The sequence below is a fragment of the Tachysurus vachellii genome, chromosome 6 (genome assembly GCF_030014155.1).
Source record: "Tachysurus vachellii isolate PV-2020 chromosome 6, HZAU_Pvac_v1, whole genome shotgun sequence".
Taxonomy (NCBI): Eukaryota; Metazoa; Chordata; class Actinopteri; order Siluriformes; family Bagridae; genus Tachysurus; species Tachysurus vachellii.
The window spans coordinates 20,422,166-20,436,396 of NC_083465.1; the positions used below are offsets into that span (position 1 = coordinate 20,422,166).

Here is a 14,231-nt window from a genome sequence, read left to right on the forward strand (position 1 = left end):
AAGAGGGTATATTACTTACTTAAGTAACTTAATATATAGTACTCATGAAGTGAAAATGGATGTTTTAGTGTCCCTGTCCATTACAGTTATGGACACCAATGCAATCTTACATCTAGTATATACTAATAGTATATACTTAAATAATAAATGTTTAGTTAACTGGTTATTGACAGGAGTAGTTAAAAAGGTTGTACATCATGTTTAACCAAATGCAATTTTAAAGGCAGAAGATGGTCAAACCAAATACAGATTTGATTTGATTTCAATTTTTTCTATTAAGTGCTATTTTTTTCCTTAGTTGTTCAGAAATTCTTGGCCTCCTAGTGCAGGCTCCAGACTACTAACAAATTAAACTGAAGCTTACTCCACATTTTAGATACACGGGGCACTGATAATCTCCGACTTAACCGCTTTCAGAGAGGAAAAATTGTCAAACCAAAAGCCTTTAAAATAACCCTTGGTGTTGTTGCCATCCCAACAGCTTCTGGACCTGCATGAATTAAGGTGATCTCATTCACATCAACCCCCTAGAGTATACAGACAATGGCTCAGTGTGCCTGGATACGTATAAACAGTCTCTGTGCCTCTTAAACACTACTCAAATCTATTCAGGCCTAAAGTTGAGCAACCTTTCACTACCAAAAAGCAAAATTACTTTACTTCATAAAAACCAACCCCACCATCTCTCATCGATTCTTCCCACAGTTCTTATTATTTTCCCTGGAGTCTCTGATGATATCATCATCTACCCTGGTATTGAACAGATGCCACTTGTTGGCTGCCGTGTTGCATGAGTAAGACATCGAGGATGGCACTGAACCAGGTGGCAGATGTAACAATTAACGTGCTTCATTTTTTCCTGCCTTAAAATTTGATCCCCTTCTCTCCATCAAGCTGTCTGTTTTCCAGCCTGTCACCCGCACAGTCTGCTTAAAGATGACAATAGGAAGGGATCAGTAATACATAGATGATGCAATGTTTCAGGAGAAAGATTTTTTTAACAAATGAAGTCTCTGACAGTGATGAAAGAAAACAAGAAGGACTCTATTAAACTGAGTACCTGCCAAAACAAACAAGCCATTTCCTAACCAATGACTTCTTCTGCTACTACTTTTCTTCCATCTTCTTGCCTATGAGTATCAACCTAATTTGTAATAAAATGTAGTTGTCTTACTGAAATGCTCAATTGAGTGAAGTAATTAAAAGAAAATACAGAAATAAAAAAAGTGAGGGTTGCTAACAATTATCTTTCTCTAACACATTCATTCTTTTGAAAGAGTAGCAGAAGAGCCTTTGTAGTGACCTCTACAATAAACAAAAACAGACAACACAGTCTTGATATGTGGTGGGTTAATAGGGGATTACTGAATGGAAGCACAAGATGGTGATTTGAAAAGGAAGCAGAGTACATCATCTACATAAACACTGACGACAGGGAAAGATGAGGGAGCCTAAACTTGGCAAACAATCATCTCCTGAACCCATGTATCATCCTGTCAGTTGCTGGGTGAACAAAACATATTTCAAGCCATAAGGATTAGTCCTATTAAAACAAAGTTACACGATATCAAGTGAACAACTCTTAAATAACACTATGAAAAATACACAAGGATGACAGGCTAATCAGATTCACAGTTCAGTTTAAAAATTATGAATGAAATTTGAACATCACTGCTTAAGAGTTTCATTAGTACTGCAAACATCATACACACACACACACACACACACACACACCAAGCAGTATGAACACACAGTATTTTCATGAACTAAAGGTAATTCTTTTCCCTTCACAGTGCCCAGAATGATCTAACAAGTCTGGGCCTACATAAACAATATTCCTAAATCAACACTTCTTAAGGATAAATTGTTCAAATGTGATAGTTAAAATGTCCCTAAGCAACAAAAGACAGCTATGACGTGTGTGCTCGGCACAGTCAAAGGGATTACAAGTTTCTACATGATACGTGGTAAATATAAGGTTCTCACAGCTTGTCAGCCCCCTGCAGTCATTGACGGGTTTGCACGCTCACAGGAACACAAGGGAACTGAAGAGCAGCAATAAACAATGGACACTGTGGAGTAAGAAAAGGTTTCCCTGAGTCTCAGATCTAAAACTCTACCATGACATGATTCCTGTTCACTAGTGGTATTTAAATAAGCTATAAAACACAATAAAGGGTGCTGTTGTAGGAAAAAAGAATTGTATTCCTCTTATGCCACAGCATTTTTTTTAAAAAAACAAATCATTGAGTTTATCCAGAAGTGTTAACTCAGTGATAAAGATGTAGTACTACTGCTCGTTTAAATCCCAGGCGCCCTAAAATGCCATGGCTAGGCCCATAACCCTCAACTGGACAGTTGTATAAAGTCACTTTGGTTTAGAGTTTCTGACAAATTAGGTAAATGTGTCCATTTATTGTAATGAGAAACATCAAAGCTCAAAGTCCTGACGACCGTCCAAATTCAGAAAACTTGAAGTTACAGCCTTAACTCTGACTGTTCTTATTTTTACATTTCTGAATATGTGATGTGTTTACCATAAACGTCCCAATGCAGATGTTACTATACAAATGATAACGTATTAGAACAAGCACTACTGTGGCAGCCACTGTTATAGAAAATGAATGCACCCAACAGCACTGTATCTCCATTCTTGGTGAGAGTAAAGAATAAAGTGGATACAACACCACAATAACTGTTAAAGAAATCCTGCATACAGGCAAAATAAAAACAAACAAAATTTGTGATTCCATAAATCCTTGAAATAGGTAGCAAGCTCAAATGCAAAAACCTTTCCAAATACTTAAAACAACAAGCCATTATTGGTGTTTAAAAAGATAATCCTTAAAACAAAACAGGAGTGAGGGTGAACGATCATGGACATGTTATATATAGAAAAGCAAATAGAAGAGCTTGAAGGAATAATGAATAGTGAGACTGGATAAAGCTTGTAAATACTTCATTTTGAAATCTAATCTACTTTTCTAGTCTTGTGTGGTGGAGATATAATGGTAGATTATAGATCAATAACCACAGATAAAGAGTCAAGGACAGATAATGATGGCATATTGAATGTCTGTTTCAGAATTTGTGTGTATATATGTGTTTGTGTTTTTGCTGATGGTCTCCTTGTTTTTCACTCACCCAGGAATATTCCCACATGAGTATTTTATGGAAGCATGCAATGTTAATCAATCCTTCAGTTTGACAGACAGGATAAGTATCTTGTACTCTCGGCACACATGTGCATCCTTAGCCAGCATGTACCAAAACCCAACATCAAAAGCAACTATCCCTTTTCTATAGTGCCGCATACTTAGGAGTATATACTCACTGGCCACTTTATTTCCCCCCATTATTCATGCATCAGCTAATCATCTTGTACATCTCGTCAGCTTGTGCAGTGTATGAACTATGCAAATTTATTATAACGTTTGAGTCAAACATCGGAAAGAGGGAAAATAAGATCTGAGTGACTTTAATTGTTGCATGGCTAGTATTCATGAAACTGCTGATCACCTGTAATTTTCATGCATTACAGTCTTTAGAGTTCAAACGGTGCCAAATATAAATAACATCCAGGGAACGATGACACTGCAGATAGAAATGCTATGCTGATGAGAGAGACGAATGACATGAGATTCCCAGTGCTTTGCTTCCACATGACTGGCTGATTGGATAATTGCATGAAAGTGCAGGTATTCCTGATAAAGTGGTCAGTAACTGTATCTCTAATAAATACTGTTTAGATTCTCTTAAAAATGACAGCAAATTCCACAGTATTCCCAGAGTATTGTAGCACTGCTCCTACTCTGGAAGTGCTGTAACTTAAGGACTCCTTAAGCAGGATCAGGTATAGTAGGGATTCCTGGAAAGGCCTGAAAGACAAAGAAAGCTGTGGAAATGGATGCAGGGATTAAGAGAGTGGATGCAGCTGGGTTGGGCCTTTGCCAGCAAAGGGGCCTCGGGGAGAGGAATTTCTTAATCCTCCACAATCCCACAGTGAGCAAAAGTGATCTTTAATTAGACAGGCTGCTAGACACATGTCTGATGTCTGTGCTGCTGCTTTATAACTACACAGTAAAAGAAAAGATGGGCTTCCATAAAATTCAAGGGGAGCTGTGAGTCAGTTCTAGCTGGTGATGTTCTCGGTTTGTTGCCCTCTGCTGGGGGAAAACATAATTAAGCTTCAATTAAGCAAATTTCCTAATAACTACTGACTTCCACTCTGCAGAATCCATTCTGCTGCTACCATCATGGGTTCCATCATCAATAAAGACTAGTGAGTCTGTTTAAGAAACGGCCATTCAAGCACAAGCCACGACACTACCTTCACTGTGCATGACTGATGAGCTTGTATGTTTTGGATAATAAGCAGCTCCTTTCTTTCTCCAAACATTGACCTTTTTACCGCTTCAGTAGAAGTGAATCTTGATTTTACAACTTTTGTGGTGCATCTCTGTACTTCATTGTGAATTCCAATCTGTCCTTTGGATGCTTACTGCCGGTATGTGTTTGCATCATGTTCTTTGGTCTCTATATTTCTGCTCTTAAAGTATTCTTCAGACAGTGGATTGTGATACCTTGTTTACCTGTTTTTGGATTTTACTTCACAGCTGTCACAGTGGTTCAGTAATCAACTGCTGCTGTTTTTCAACTAGATATAAACAACAGTAGATGGAGTCTGAAATTCTGATCCAGCCTCTCATTTTATAGAATAAAAAAAATAAAATAAATAAATAATAGGTATTGCCGTTCCAATACTTTCGAAGCAGACACTATATGCAATAAAAAAATCCTATGGAAACAAGTATCTGAAATGGTGTCTATAAACAGTTCTTTGTAGCTTTTTCTGACTCTTTTATTCTTACATACTACATTTGAAACACGTTTAAATTGTTTAAATTGTCACGCTTGATACAAGCACAAAAGAAAACATTCAGGTGGAAGGTTTAAGTATTTTTTTTAACACTATCCACAGGATGGATCCCTCCACCCAATACCAGGTTTTAGTGTTTAAATTGAGCACTTAAACATGAGTCTAGAGAAAAGGAGGAAATGGAAGACGTGTTGATATAAAGTCAAATCAAGTGAAGCCTAGACAAGCTCCTGCAATACTCTCATTGCTGAGTATGCCACCAAAATATCCTGCCTCCACACACACACACACACACACTCATGCATGCACGAACAGACAAACACACCTTATCCATTTACTCTCCTTACACACTCATTCTTTTCAAAGTGTCAGAACATTCCATATTCAAGCAATCATCCAGCCACACACCTGTACACCATTTAATACTTCATAAACAGTTTACTTTTGAAACTTCTTTCCACTTGCCACATGTCTCACATCCCACATTACAGGCACTGATCTGCCTAAATGATCAAATCTTTGTAGGTAGAACATCTGCAGTGTCTTTTGCATCAGAGGCCACATGTTTATCTTTGATCCAACAAAAAATCAAAATCACAATTTTCAAATTTGTGAAAATTGAATGTGTGATTTGTAAAATTGAATCTCTTTTGATAAAAGATGAATGTGAAAAATTGCTACAGAAACACACAGAACCAAATGAATCTAGTTATATACTGTAGAAAGAAAAATCTATCACTATTAAAGTCCCCATGTCATGGCTCAACAATTTGGTTCTGTATTATGAAACACTCAGTATTACAGTGTTACACACAGTTAAAAAGGAACCGATGAACCACAATTGCTTCTACACAAGACTATCATGGACGAGTCTTTAAATTCTTTTTAATTTATTGTTAATTTGATTTTGTTGCTATTTTTTGAGAATGTGAAAATATTTCCAAAACATTTCTTTGTATTTGTTTCCTGAAATACTACTACATTGTTATTCATAATGCTCTAAAACACAGAGGCACTTAATGAACTACTGCATCTCCAATGAGACTGACGCCTCAAACGATGGGAGTCAAGGTGTTGAAATATCAATTCTTACAAATTGCTGCACGAGTCTTCAGAGTCCCAACTCTTCAAACTAATTTAATCCCAGTGGGTGCTGAGATTAATGTTTTGCTGAGGAAGCAAAACATGTTACAGATTTGTGGCAAATACTTAAGGCCTTGGGTTATCAACAAGTAGATTGTGAGTTGTCATTTTAAATCCCGGCACTGGCAAACTGCCACTGTTGGACCCGTAAGCAAGACCATTAACTTTAATCTGCTCAAATGAAATGTTTGCCGTGTTGGAACTGCAAAATGAATAACTTTAACACTTTCACTTTGGTATCAACTGTACAACAGTTCATGTGATTGAAAGTGCATATAAAAATTCCCAAGCATGTGCTGCAGTGACTGTAAGCCATAAAAATAACAGATAGTGTAACTGGATATTAAAAACATATGCTTTAGTAATATACACAATTTAAAGTGTAGCAGCTTCATAATAGCAATCCATACACCTCTGAGGATCTATAATCATCTATCACTTGTATCTTGTCTTTTATTATGTAATCACCCAACCTGCAAACACTGACATCTTTTGACACAAGTTCAGATGATTGTTAAGGTGTTTACTGAAAGAAATTTGGACGTCATATAGAATTGCACTGTTCGGAAAAAAAGTTGTTTATTCACTCACCGTCTTCTTCCTTGAGAACAAACACACAACAGGTTTTTTAACCTCCATCAAATCATCCCACAGTCATGTGACCTTTAAATTTAAATAGACACGACAACTTCCATGGCTCTTACACGTCTGTTCATTATACTACTCTACCTTTGGTAAATCCGTTCTCTGGTTTGGTTTATTACATGTACAGTACATCCTAAATAATTGGTGGCCCCCTGCCCACTCTCCAGGACTTGTACGACACAAGAACCAGAAACCGGGCAGGAAAAATCACCACTGACCCTTCGCACTCTGGACACAACCTCTTTCAGCTTCTCCCTTCTGGCAGGCGCTACAGAACTTTGCTTACTAAAACTGCCAGACACAGGAACAGTTTCTTTCCCCAGGCAATCAACAATATAATTATATTCACTGCTTCATATCTATTAGTACTGCATTATCAGGACTGTCAGTCATCAAATCATCTGTATATATTACACACACTACTGCTGCTATATATCGTTCATATTCTATATTCATATTTAATACTCATTCTGTCTATATTGTATATCATCGTCTGCATTGTTGTCTTGTATAGTTTGTATAGTACTATAGTGTTATTTATGTCTGTACTTTTGAGAGTCACAAACAGCTGGAACCAAATTCCTTGTGTGTGTCAATGCACTTGGCCAATAAACCTGATTCTGATGTGTTGAGTGTCCTGTTCAGGTGTCCACATACTTTTGGCCATGTATATTCTGATTTCAAATCTCTTTGTTTTAAATAAGTATCTATTGTTATTTGGGGAATTAATATCTGGATGAACTGGGTGGTACTGTTAATAATGACATACATTTAACGTTCTATTAGAATATGCAGATTTTAGCTTTTCCAGATCTTAGATTTTAAAATATTAGGAAGGGCTACACAGGATTAGAAAAATCCAACTGAAATTTGGGCATAGAAGCCTTTATTATCGCCACATATACATTACAGCACAATGGAAATTTTTTTTTCGCATATCCTAACTGAGGAGGCTGAGGTTGGCGCACAGGGGAAGCTAAGATACAGCGCCCAGTAGCAGGGAGGGTTAACAGCCTTGCTCAATTGCCCAGAATTGGCAGCTTGGCAGTACTGGGGCTTGAACCCCTACCTTCCGATCAACAATCCATACCCATAACCACTTCAGCCACTACTGCCCATACTGGAGACTTTTCAGCTATTTAAAATTGAATAAATTCTCTTAATCAAGCTGGCCATTGTGCATAGTGAAGTAAAACACCAACTTATAAAGACAGTGTGTGGACATCAAAGCATACAGAGTTTATTTACATTTATTACGCCTTCAACCTGAGAGACTTACATACATATTATATTATACAACTGTGGGGGCTTGGGCCAGGGGTGGCATGAACACATGGCGTGATTCTGAAATGGAGCCTGAGGTTCTTAAACCCTTTTCCATCTACAGCAAATTAGAAGGAACTATTAGACAAAAATGCAGAATCAAATAATCCTCCGTCATCAAAAATTTGTTATTTTCAAACAAATGCTTTATGAAAAGACGTCTGTTGTTTAAGTTATTTTGTTCTGACATGAGATCAAGGAATTAGAGGTGAGGTTGAATGAGGCTGATTGAGCCTGCAGTACAAGATTATGCACGCACACACAAGTACATACACACACATATACAAACATACACACACACACACACACACACACACACACACACACACACACACACACACACACACACACACACACACACACACATATATATATATATATATATATATATATATATATATATATATAAAAAACACACAAAACAAACATATACACACAAACACATGTAAATAAAAACAAACACATAAATATACATGCATGTGCAAGTGCCACACACACACATACATACACACACACACACACACACACACACACACACACACACACCCTTTCTCACACCGCAGGCATTGCTTCATACCTGCCATTTTGCAGTATTTGTGATAACAGAACATGAAAGTGCAGAAGAGTTGAAAATGGGAAAAATGTAAACATCGACGTGATTAACAGACAGGAGAGGGAAAGACAGGCAATTCAGCACTTGTCGACATCCAGAAAGCATCATTACCCGCCTTGAATTAGAGTCAAAGGAACTGCCTTTGGGAACATTTCCGTGTTCTGTTGACTTTTGAACAGCCACAGTGTGGAAACGTCATTAAAATGAAACAAATCAGACTGATAAATCCGACTAAATATTGATCGTGTCCTGCTCTTATGTACTATAATTCAGTGCACAATACACTTATATACACTCAGAAACTGATCTAAACACTCACCCTCCTTCACTTTCTGCTTCCTCTGAGCTTTGCACCTGTGCTCTGGACACACCGCTGGTTCTCTTTCTCCTTGTAGGTGTGCTTCTATTCAGTGGGCTTGTCCTATGACTCCGCCCTGTTAACTCATCTCTGATGTGGTCCTGCAGGTGTGGAAGAGCATTCTTCAGGGCCTTCACCTCCTCTTTCAGCTCTGACACACACTGAATCAGAGCTCCGAGGTGATCCAGCACCTCTGTCTGGCTTGCTTGCAATGCCAAACCACCTCCAAGCTGGTCCGAGTTTCTGCTGCTTGAAAGATAATATGTACTTGCCCCTGCTTCCCCCACCATGGCTTTCCGGCTCTGGTACCAAAACGCTGCCAAGCTGATCCCTGCTGCACCAGCCAGAACCCCCAGAGCCAGGACCTTGCCATCCTGAGCCATCCTGCAAGAATGAACACAAACTTTGAAAACAATACTACAAACACAACTAATAAGATGTACTGATGAACAAATAGGATGTAGAGATGAACAAACTAATGGGATGTATAGATGAAAAAACAAAAATGACATTTTTGTGAATCTTGTGAAATTATTCAGCAATAACACATCAGATAATAAATGGCTGGTAGGGTTATGAGACAAATGAAATTTAACTTAAACTGATCTGCTAATTTGCACTTTAGATTACCTTTACTCTATCATTATTTTTAGATTATTATTATCTATCATTTATTATCATGTTCTGTCCCTTCTTTTTATTACCTTTCTTTCCGTCTTAACTTTTATCTTACTTTCATTGGTCCCTTTGTTCTTCATTCTGCATTGTTCTTTCATCCTTTCTTTTTTCAAATTTTTGTGTTGTTGTTCCTTTCATCTATCTTTATTTTGTAATGTATTTCTTCTTTCTTTATATTTTTTGTCTTTCCTTTTCGTTCTCATTCTTTTTTCTCAGTTTTCTCTCTCATTATTTTTATTCTTTTTTCATTCTCTTTTCTCATTTTTTCTAATTCTTTCTTTCTTTCTTTCTTTCTTTCTTTCTTTCTTTCTTTCTTTCTTTCTTTCTTTCTGTCTTTTATCCTTGATTCATTCCTGATTTCCTGTCCCTCTGTTAAAGGGAAGCTTTGAAGATGACCAGATAGATCCAGAGATGATGTCACAAATATATAGTGACATTCACTTATCAACTGAGTTTTTCAAAAAAAAAAAAAAGAAAAAGAAAAAAGTACATGTAGTGTCAAAAAATATAGGTGGTGAAAAAGTTTCTTACTGGCTACAAACAATTAATAAAATCTGTGGTTGTCACACATACAGATGAATATTAAGAGATATACAGAGATACATACTGTACATACAGAGATATAATATTAAGACTGCTCATTTGATAAAAGTATAAAAAAGGTAGCCAGCTGGCAAATGCAAGAGGTTTTGTAAGCAGAACTGCTCAATATGTGAAAAGGCATTTATTTATTTTATTTATTTTTATAACAAATCAAAACCACTGTGATTTCTAGACTATAATGAAAACTCTTGTTTCCAGTGGGCTTTGGGGGAAAAAATCTTTGCAAATTTGAAAAAATTGTGAAGTATTTTCTAGGCATGTTTCTTTAACAGAATGTGACTTCTGCTTACTAGAGCTGAGATTTTTCTGGGAGAAAATGAATGGCACACGCTTCCATTTACTCTGGTAATCTATGTATTATTGATAGCATGACAGCAAATCTCTAAAACTTGCTAATTAGGGATAAATACAAACACATTTATATATATATATATATATATATATATATATATATATATATATATATATATATATATATATCTAATATTAATCTTGAATTTTTGTATTATATAAAACTTTATATTATTCTTTATAATAACCTTTTGTTCTATGTTTATGTTCTGTAAAGCTGCTTTGAGACAATGTCAATTGGAAAAAAAATAAAATAAATAATAATAATAATAATAATAATAATAATAATAATAATAATAATACAAATAAATCTGAATTGAATTGAACTGAATTAAAACTACATGGTAGACTATAATGGCAAGTTGAAACGAACTGGAAACCCCAGTAGTTTTGTGTTATATATTTTAACCCTTATAATCTAATTTATTTTTGAGATTCCATCATCATAACTCTCCTCATCACTCCCTTTTTTACTCCCTATTAGAATCCATTCCTTGTTTCCCACAGAACTCAGCTTCTAATAAACACTGTTGAGATAAACAGAGTATAAAAGCAACCGCAGCAACATGAAATAAAAGAATATGAACGCAAGCTGTTATCGCAGTTTTGGGAACTTAATACCAAGAAATACAGCAGATATAACACCAAGTTAACAAATCTTGTTTTCCTTACAATAATAATGATAATAAAAAAGTAACATACAACACTGACATGTTCTTAGTATTGTAAAAACAGCGAGATAACTACATAGCTAGCTGTCTAGCACAATAACATTAGAACTCCGACAGAGGATTAGCTCTAATGCGACTGAAATGACACGTGAATAGCTCCTTTCCTGAAATACACTGCAAATTTAATCAGACGTTAAAATAAAAGTAAAATAAACTGATTACAAACAGATTCTTACTGCTAGCCAACTCTCCTGGTTTTGACAGTCCACGTTGCAACATTAACAACAATCCGGGCGGCGCGAGCAGGTTTCAAAACGAAGGTTCCGCGAAACGAACGTCACCTTTCTTCATTACACAATTCATGTTGCTAACTGTAGGCTAAAGAAGGTTTATTTTTCCGTTTATTTTCATTTACTTTCCAGCATTTAGCAGACACCCTTATCCAGTGCGATTTACATGATCTCATTTTTATACAACTGAGCAATTGAGAGTTAAGGGCCTTGCTCAGGGGCCCAACAGTGGCAGCATAGTGTACCTGGGATTTGAACTCACAACCATCTGATTGGTAGCCCAACACCTTAACCACCTTTGTTAAATTGATAGTGAAATTGATATACCACTGCCTTATTTCCTACGTCCAATGACTACACCTACATACATTTTATGAGGACCATGAAATGAACATCTACATACATTTTAGCTGAAATAATATAATGGATTTTTTTTTAAATAGTGCTATACATATATTTACAACCAAAGCTGCTCCCTGTGAACCAGTCACCATAATTACACACTGGATTAGTGTTTAACTGCAATAATAACAATAACAAAGTATTTAAACAACATGTGCAATAACAGAAATCTTGAAAAACGTGAAATATTACCTGTGTGCAATATGTCTGTTAGCATAACTACTTACTCGTGGTCTATTTTTTCCTTCTTTGTATTTATACATTGTGTTGTGTATATACTGCATATTATATTATGTCTTTTATTTTTATTTATATATATTTGCATTTCTTTCTCTTTGCTGCTGTAACAGAGAAATTTCTCCATTGTGGGACGAATAAAGATATATCTTATCTTATCTTATCTTATATATCACAGTCCTCAAGTCTTTTGCAGTCAGAGACCTCATACCATAATATTTTGGCTATACAATGACTGTTTAATGGAGCTGTTTCTAAACTTTCCATGCTGAGAACACCTGTTATTAAAATGAACACAATCATTATTAGTTTCAGGTTAACATTTATAAACCCCGCCTGTTTTGGAGTTTTTAATAAAACCCGGTTCACGTCAAGCACCCAGAGAAACAGGCTACTAAACTTGTAGAACTCAAACACACATAAAATCTCTAATAATATTGGATTATTTTCTGAACCCACTATATGAACCATGGCTATAAAGGACTAATAATACAAACTCACAGTAAAAGATGCAGAATTTCAGTCCCTGTATCCATGAAAATGATTCTTTTTTTAAGCTGGTCACCTAAGAAAACAATTAGTGTTCACTAGAAGATGATTAAAATATGAACGCTAAATCTCATTCAACCGTAATTATCAAAGGTAACAAGCAAAGCAAAAAGCCAAAGTTCATCACAGTCACTCATTAACTGGTGTGTAAGTCAGTTAAGGGTGACTGAAATAGTCAAATAAGGATTTTGTGAATATAACACAAACAAAAACATAAAAGATTTGGTTTTAAAAGAAAACCAAATAAATACAAAAAAAAAACTTACTTGAGTTAAGCAGAAGACTGTGGTTATGTTCTTATCTCTGTTATCCAAGTGTGCTGGACTGTGGTTGATACACATATAATCTGATCAACCTTGAACTGTCTTGCTGACATTTCCAGCAAGGCTGCTCTAGCTGATGGCCAGATTCTGATTTTAGTCTGTTGGAGTTTAATATTAACTAGGGTGGACTCTTTTTTAAAAAGATGTGTTTAGGACAACATGGGTTATAGAGTCATGTCTGTAAAATATTGGAACAGCAAAGCCAAATATTTAGTTTTTTTAATTAATTTATTTTTTTTGGTACACATAAAACATTTAGGTTTGAGATCAGAAGATGAATATGAAATTTGCTGATATTCTGATATTTACATCTAGATCAGGAGACAAAAGATGAAATTCGGATCTACTGTCTGGTAATCATAGCTTGATTATCTCAAACCCTTCACTGTATAGCAAAATAATAAACAAATTGTCATCATAATAATTTGTCTGGGCCAAATTTCACTCTTCACTTGCAGTTCAGATCTGCACAATAATATAATAATAATAATATAAATGAACTAACATAACATAATATAAAAATCTTGCACGGGCATGAGGAAATTACATTTTTTAGTAAAGTAAAATGCAGTTACATCTAAATTATATATTCTTAGTCATAGTCTTCAAAAATGCAATTACTCAAGAAACATCCATACTCAAAAATAAAACTGTATCAAAGCCAACCTTATTTGTAGATTGTAAAGAAGTGTTAGTTACTTACTCGCTCCACTTCAAAACACACAGACGGAAAGATAAAACAGTAAAACAAAAAAGCAACAGGTCATTGCATCATTAGCGTCCATCTGTCACAGCACGCACAGTGTGATCTCATCATTACAATAATCTAGTCACTCCAGTTATTTTACCTATACTGAAGCTTCAGAATCTACTAGATTCTAATTATCACTACACAATGAGTAACTGCTAAAACATAATCATTGTTCCCTGTTACTTTATATTTGACAGGAAAAAAAACTTGGATTTCATGATAAATGGACACTCTGATAATGTTTAATCATTATGTTAAACCAAACATCCCTTTTAACAAAATGTGCTTCAAGTGTGAATGCAACATCAGCGTCAGGTTTGTAATTTTACATGCACTCTTCATGAAAGAGGATTAAGAGTGCATGTAAAATTACAAACCTCTTTAATGAAGAACATTCACATTTCAGCAATGAAAT

The 14,231-nt window shown here is 35.6% G+C and overlaps 1 protein-coding gene across 3 annotated transcripts in view; it reads right to left on the reverse strand.

Moving 5' to 3' along the window:
- Positions 1 to 13,143, reverse strand: part of LOC132847484 (regulator of microtubule dynamics protein 2) — a 32,919-nt gene extending 19,776 nt beyond the window's left edge. Inside the window, exons 1-2 of one of the 3 annotated variants that reach the window (XM_060872799.1) lie at positions 13,009 to 13,143; positions 8,923 to 9,345 (exon numbers count right to left, since the gene is read on the reverse strand). In XM_060872799.1, the coding sequence (XP_060728782.1) occupies positions 8,923 to 9,344 (422 nt within the window). In that variant the 5' untranslated portion in view covers position 9,345; positions 13,009 to 13,143. Of the gene's footprint in view, positions 1 to 8,922; positions 9,346 to 11,500; positions 11,619 to 12,694; positions 12,824 to 13,008 lie in introns of those variants that run through there. The other 2 variants (XM_060872798.1, XM_060872800.1) reach the window with 2 other exon arrangements.
- Positions 13,144 to 14,231: the final 1,088 nt, after the last annotated feature.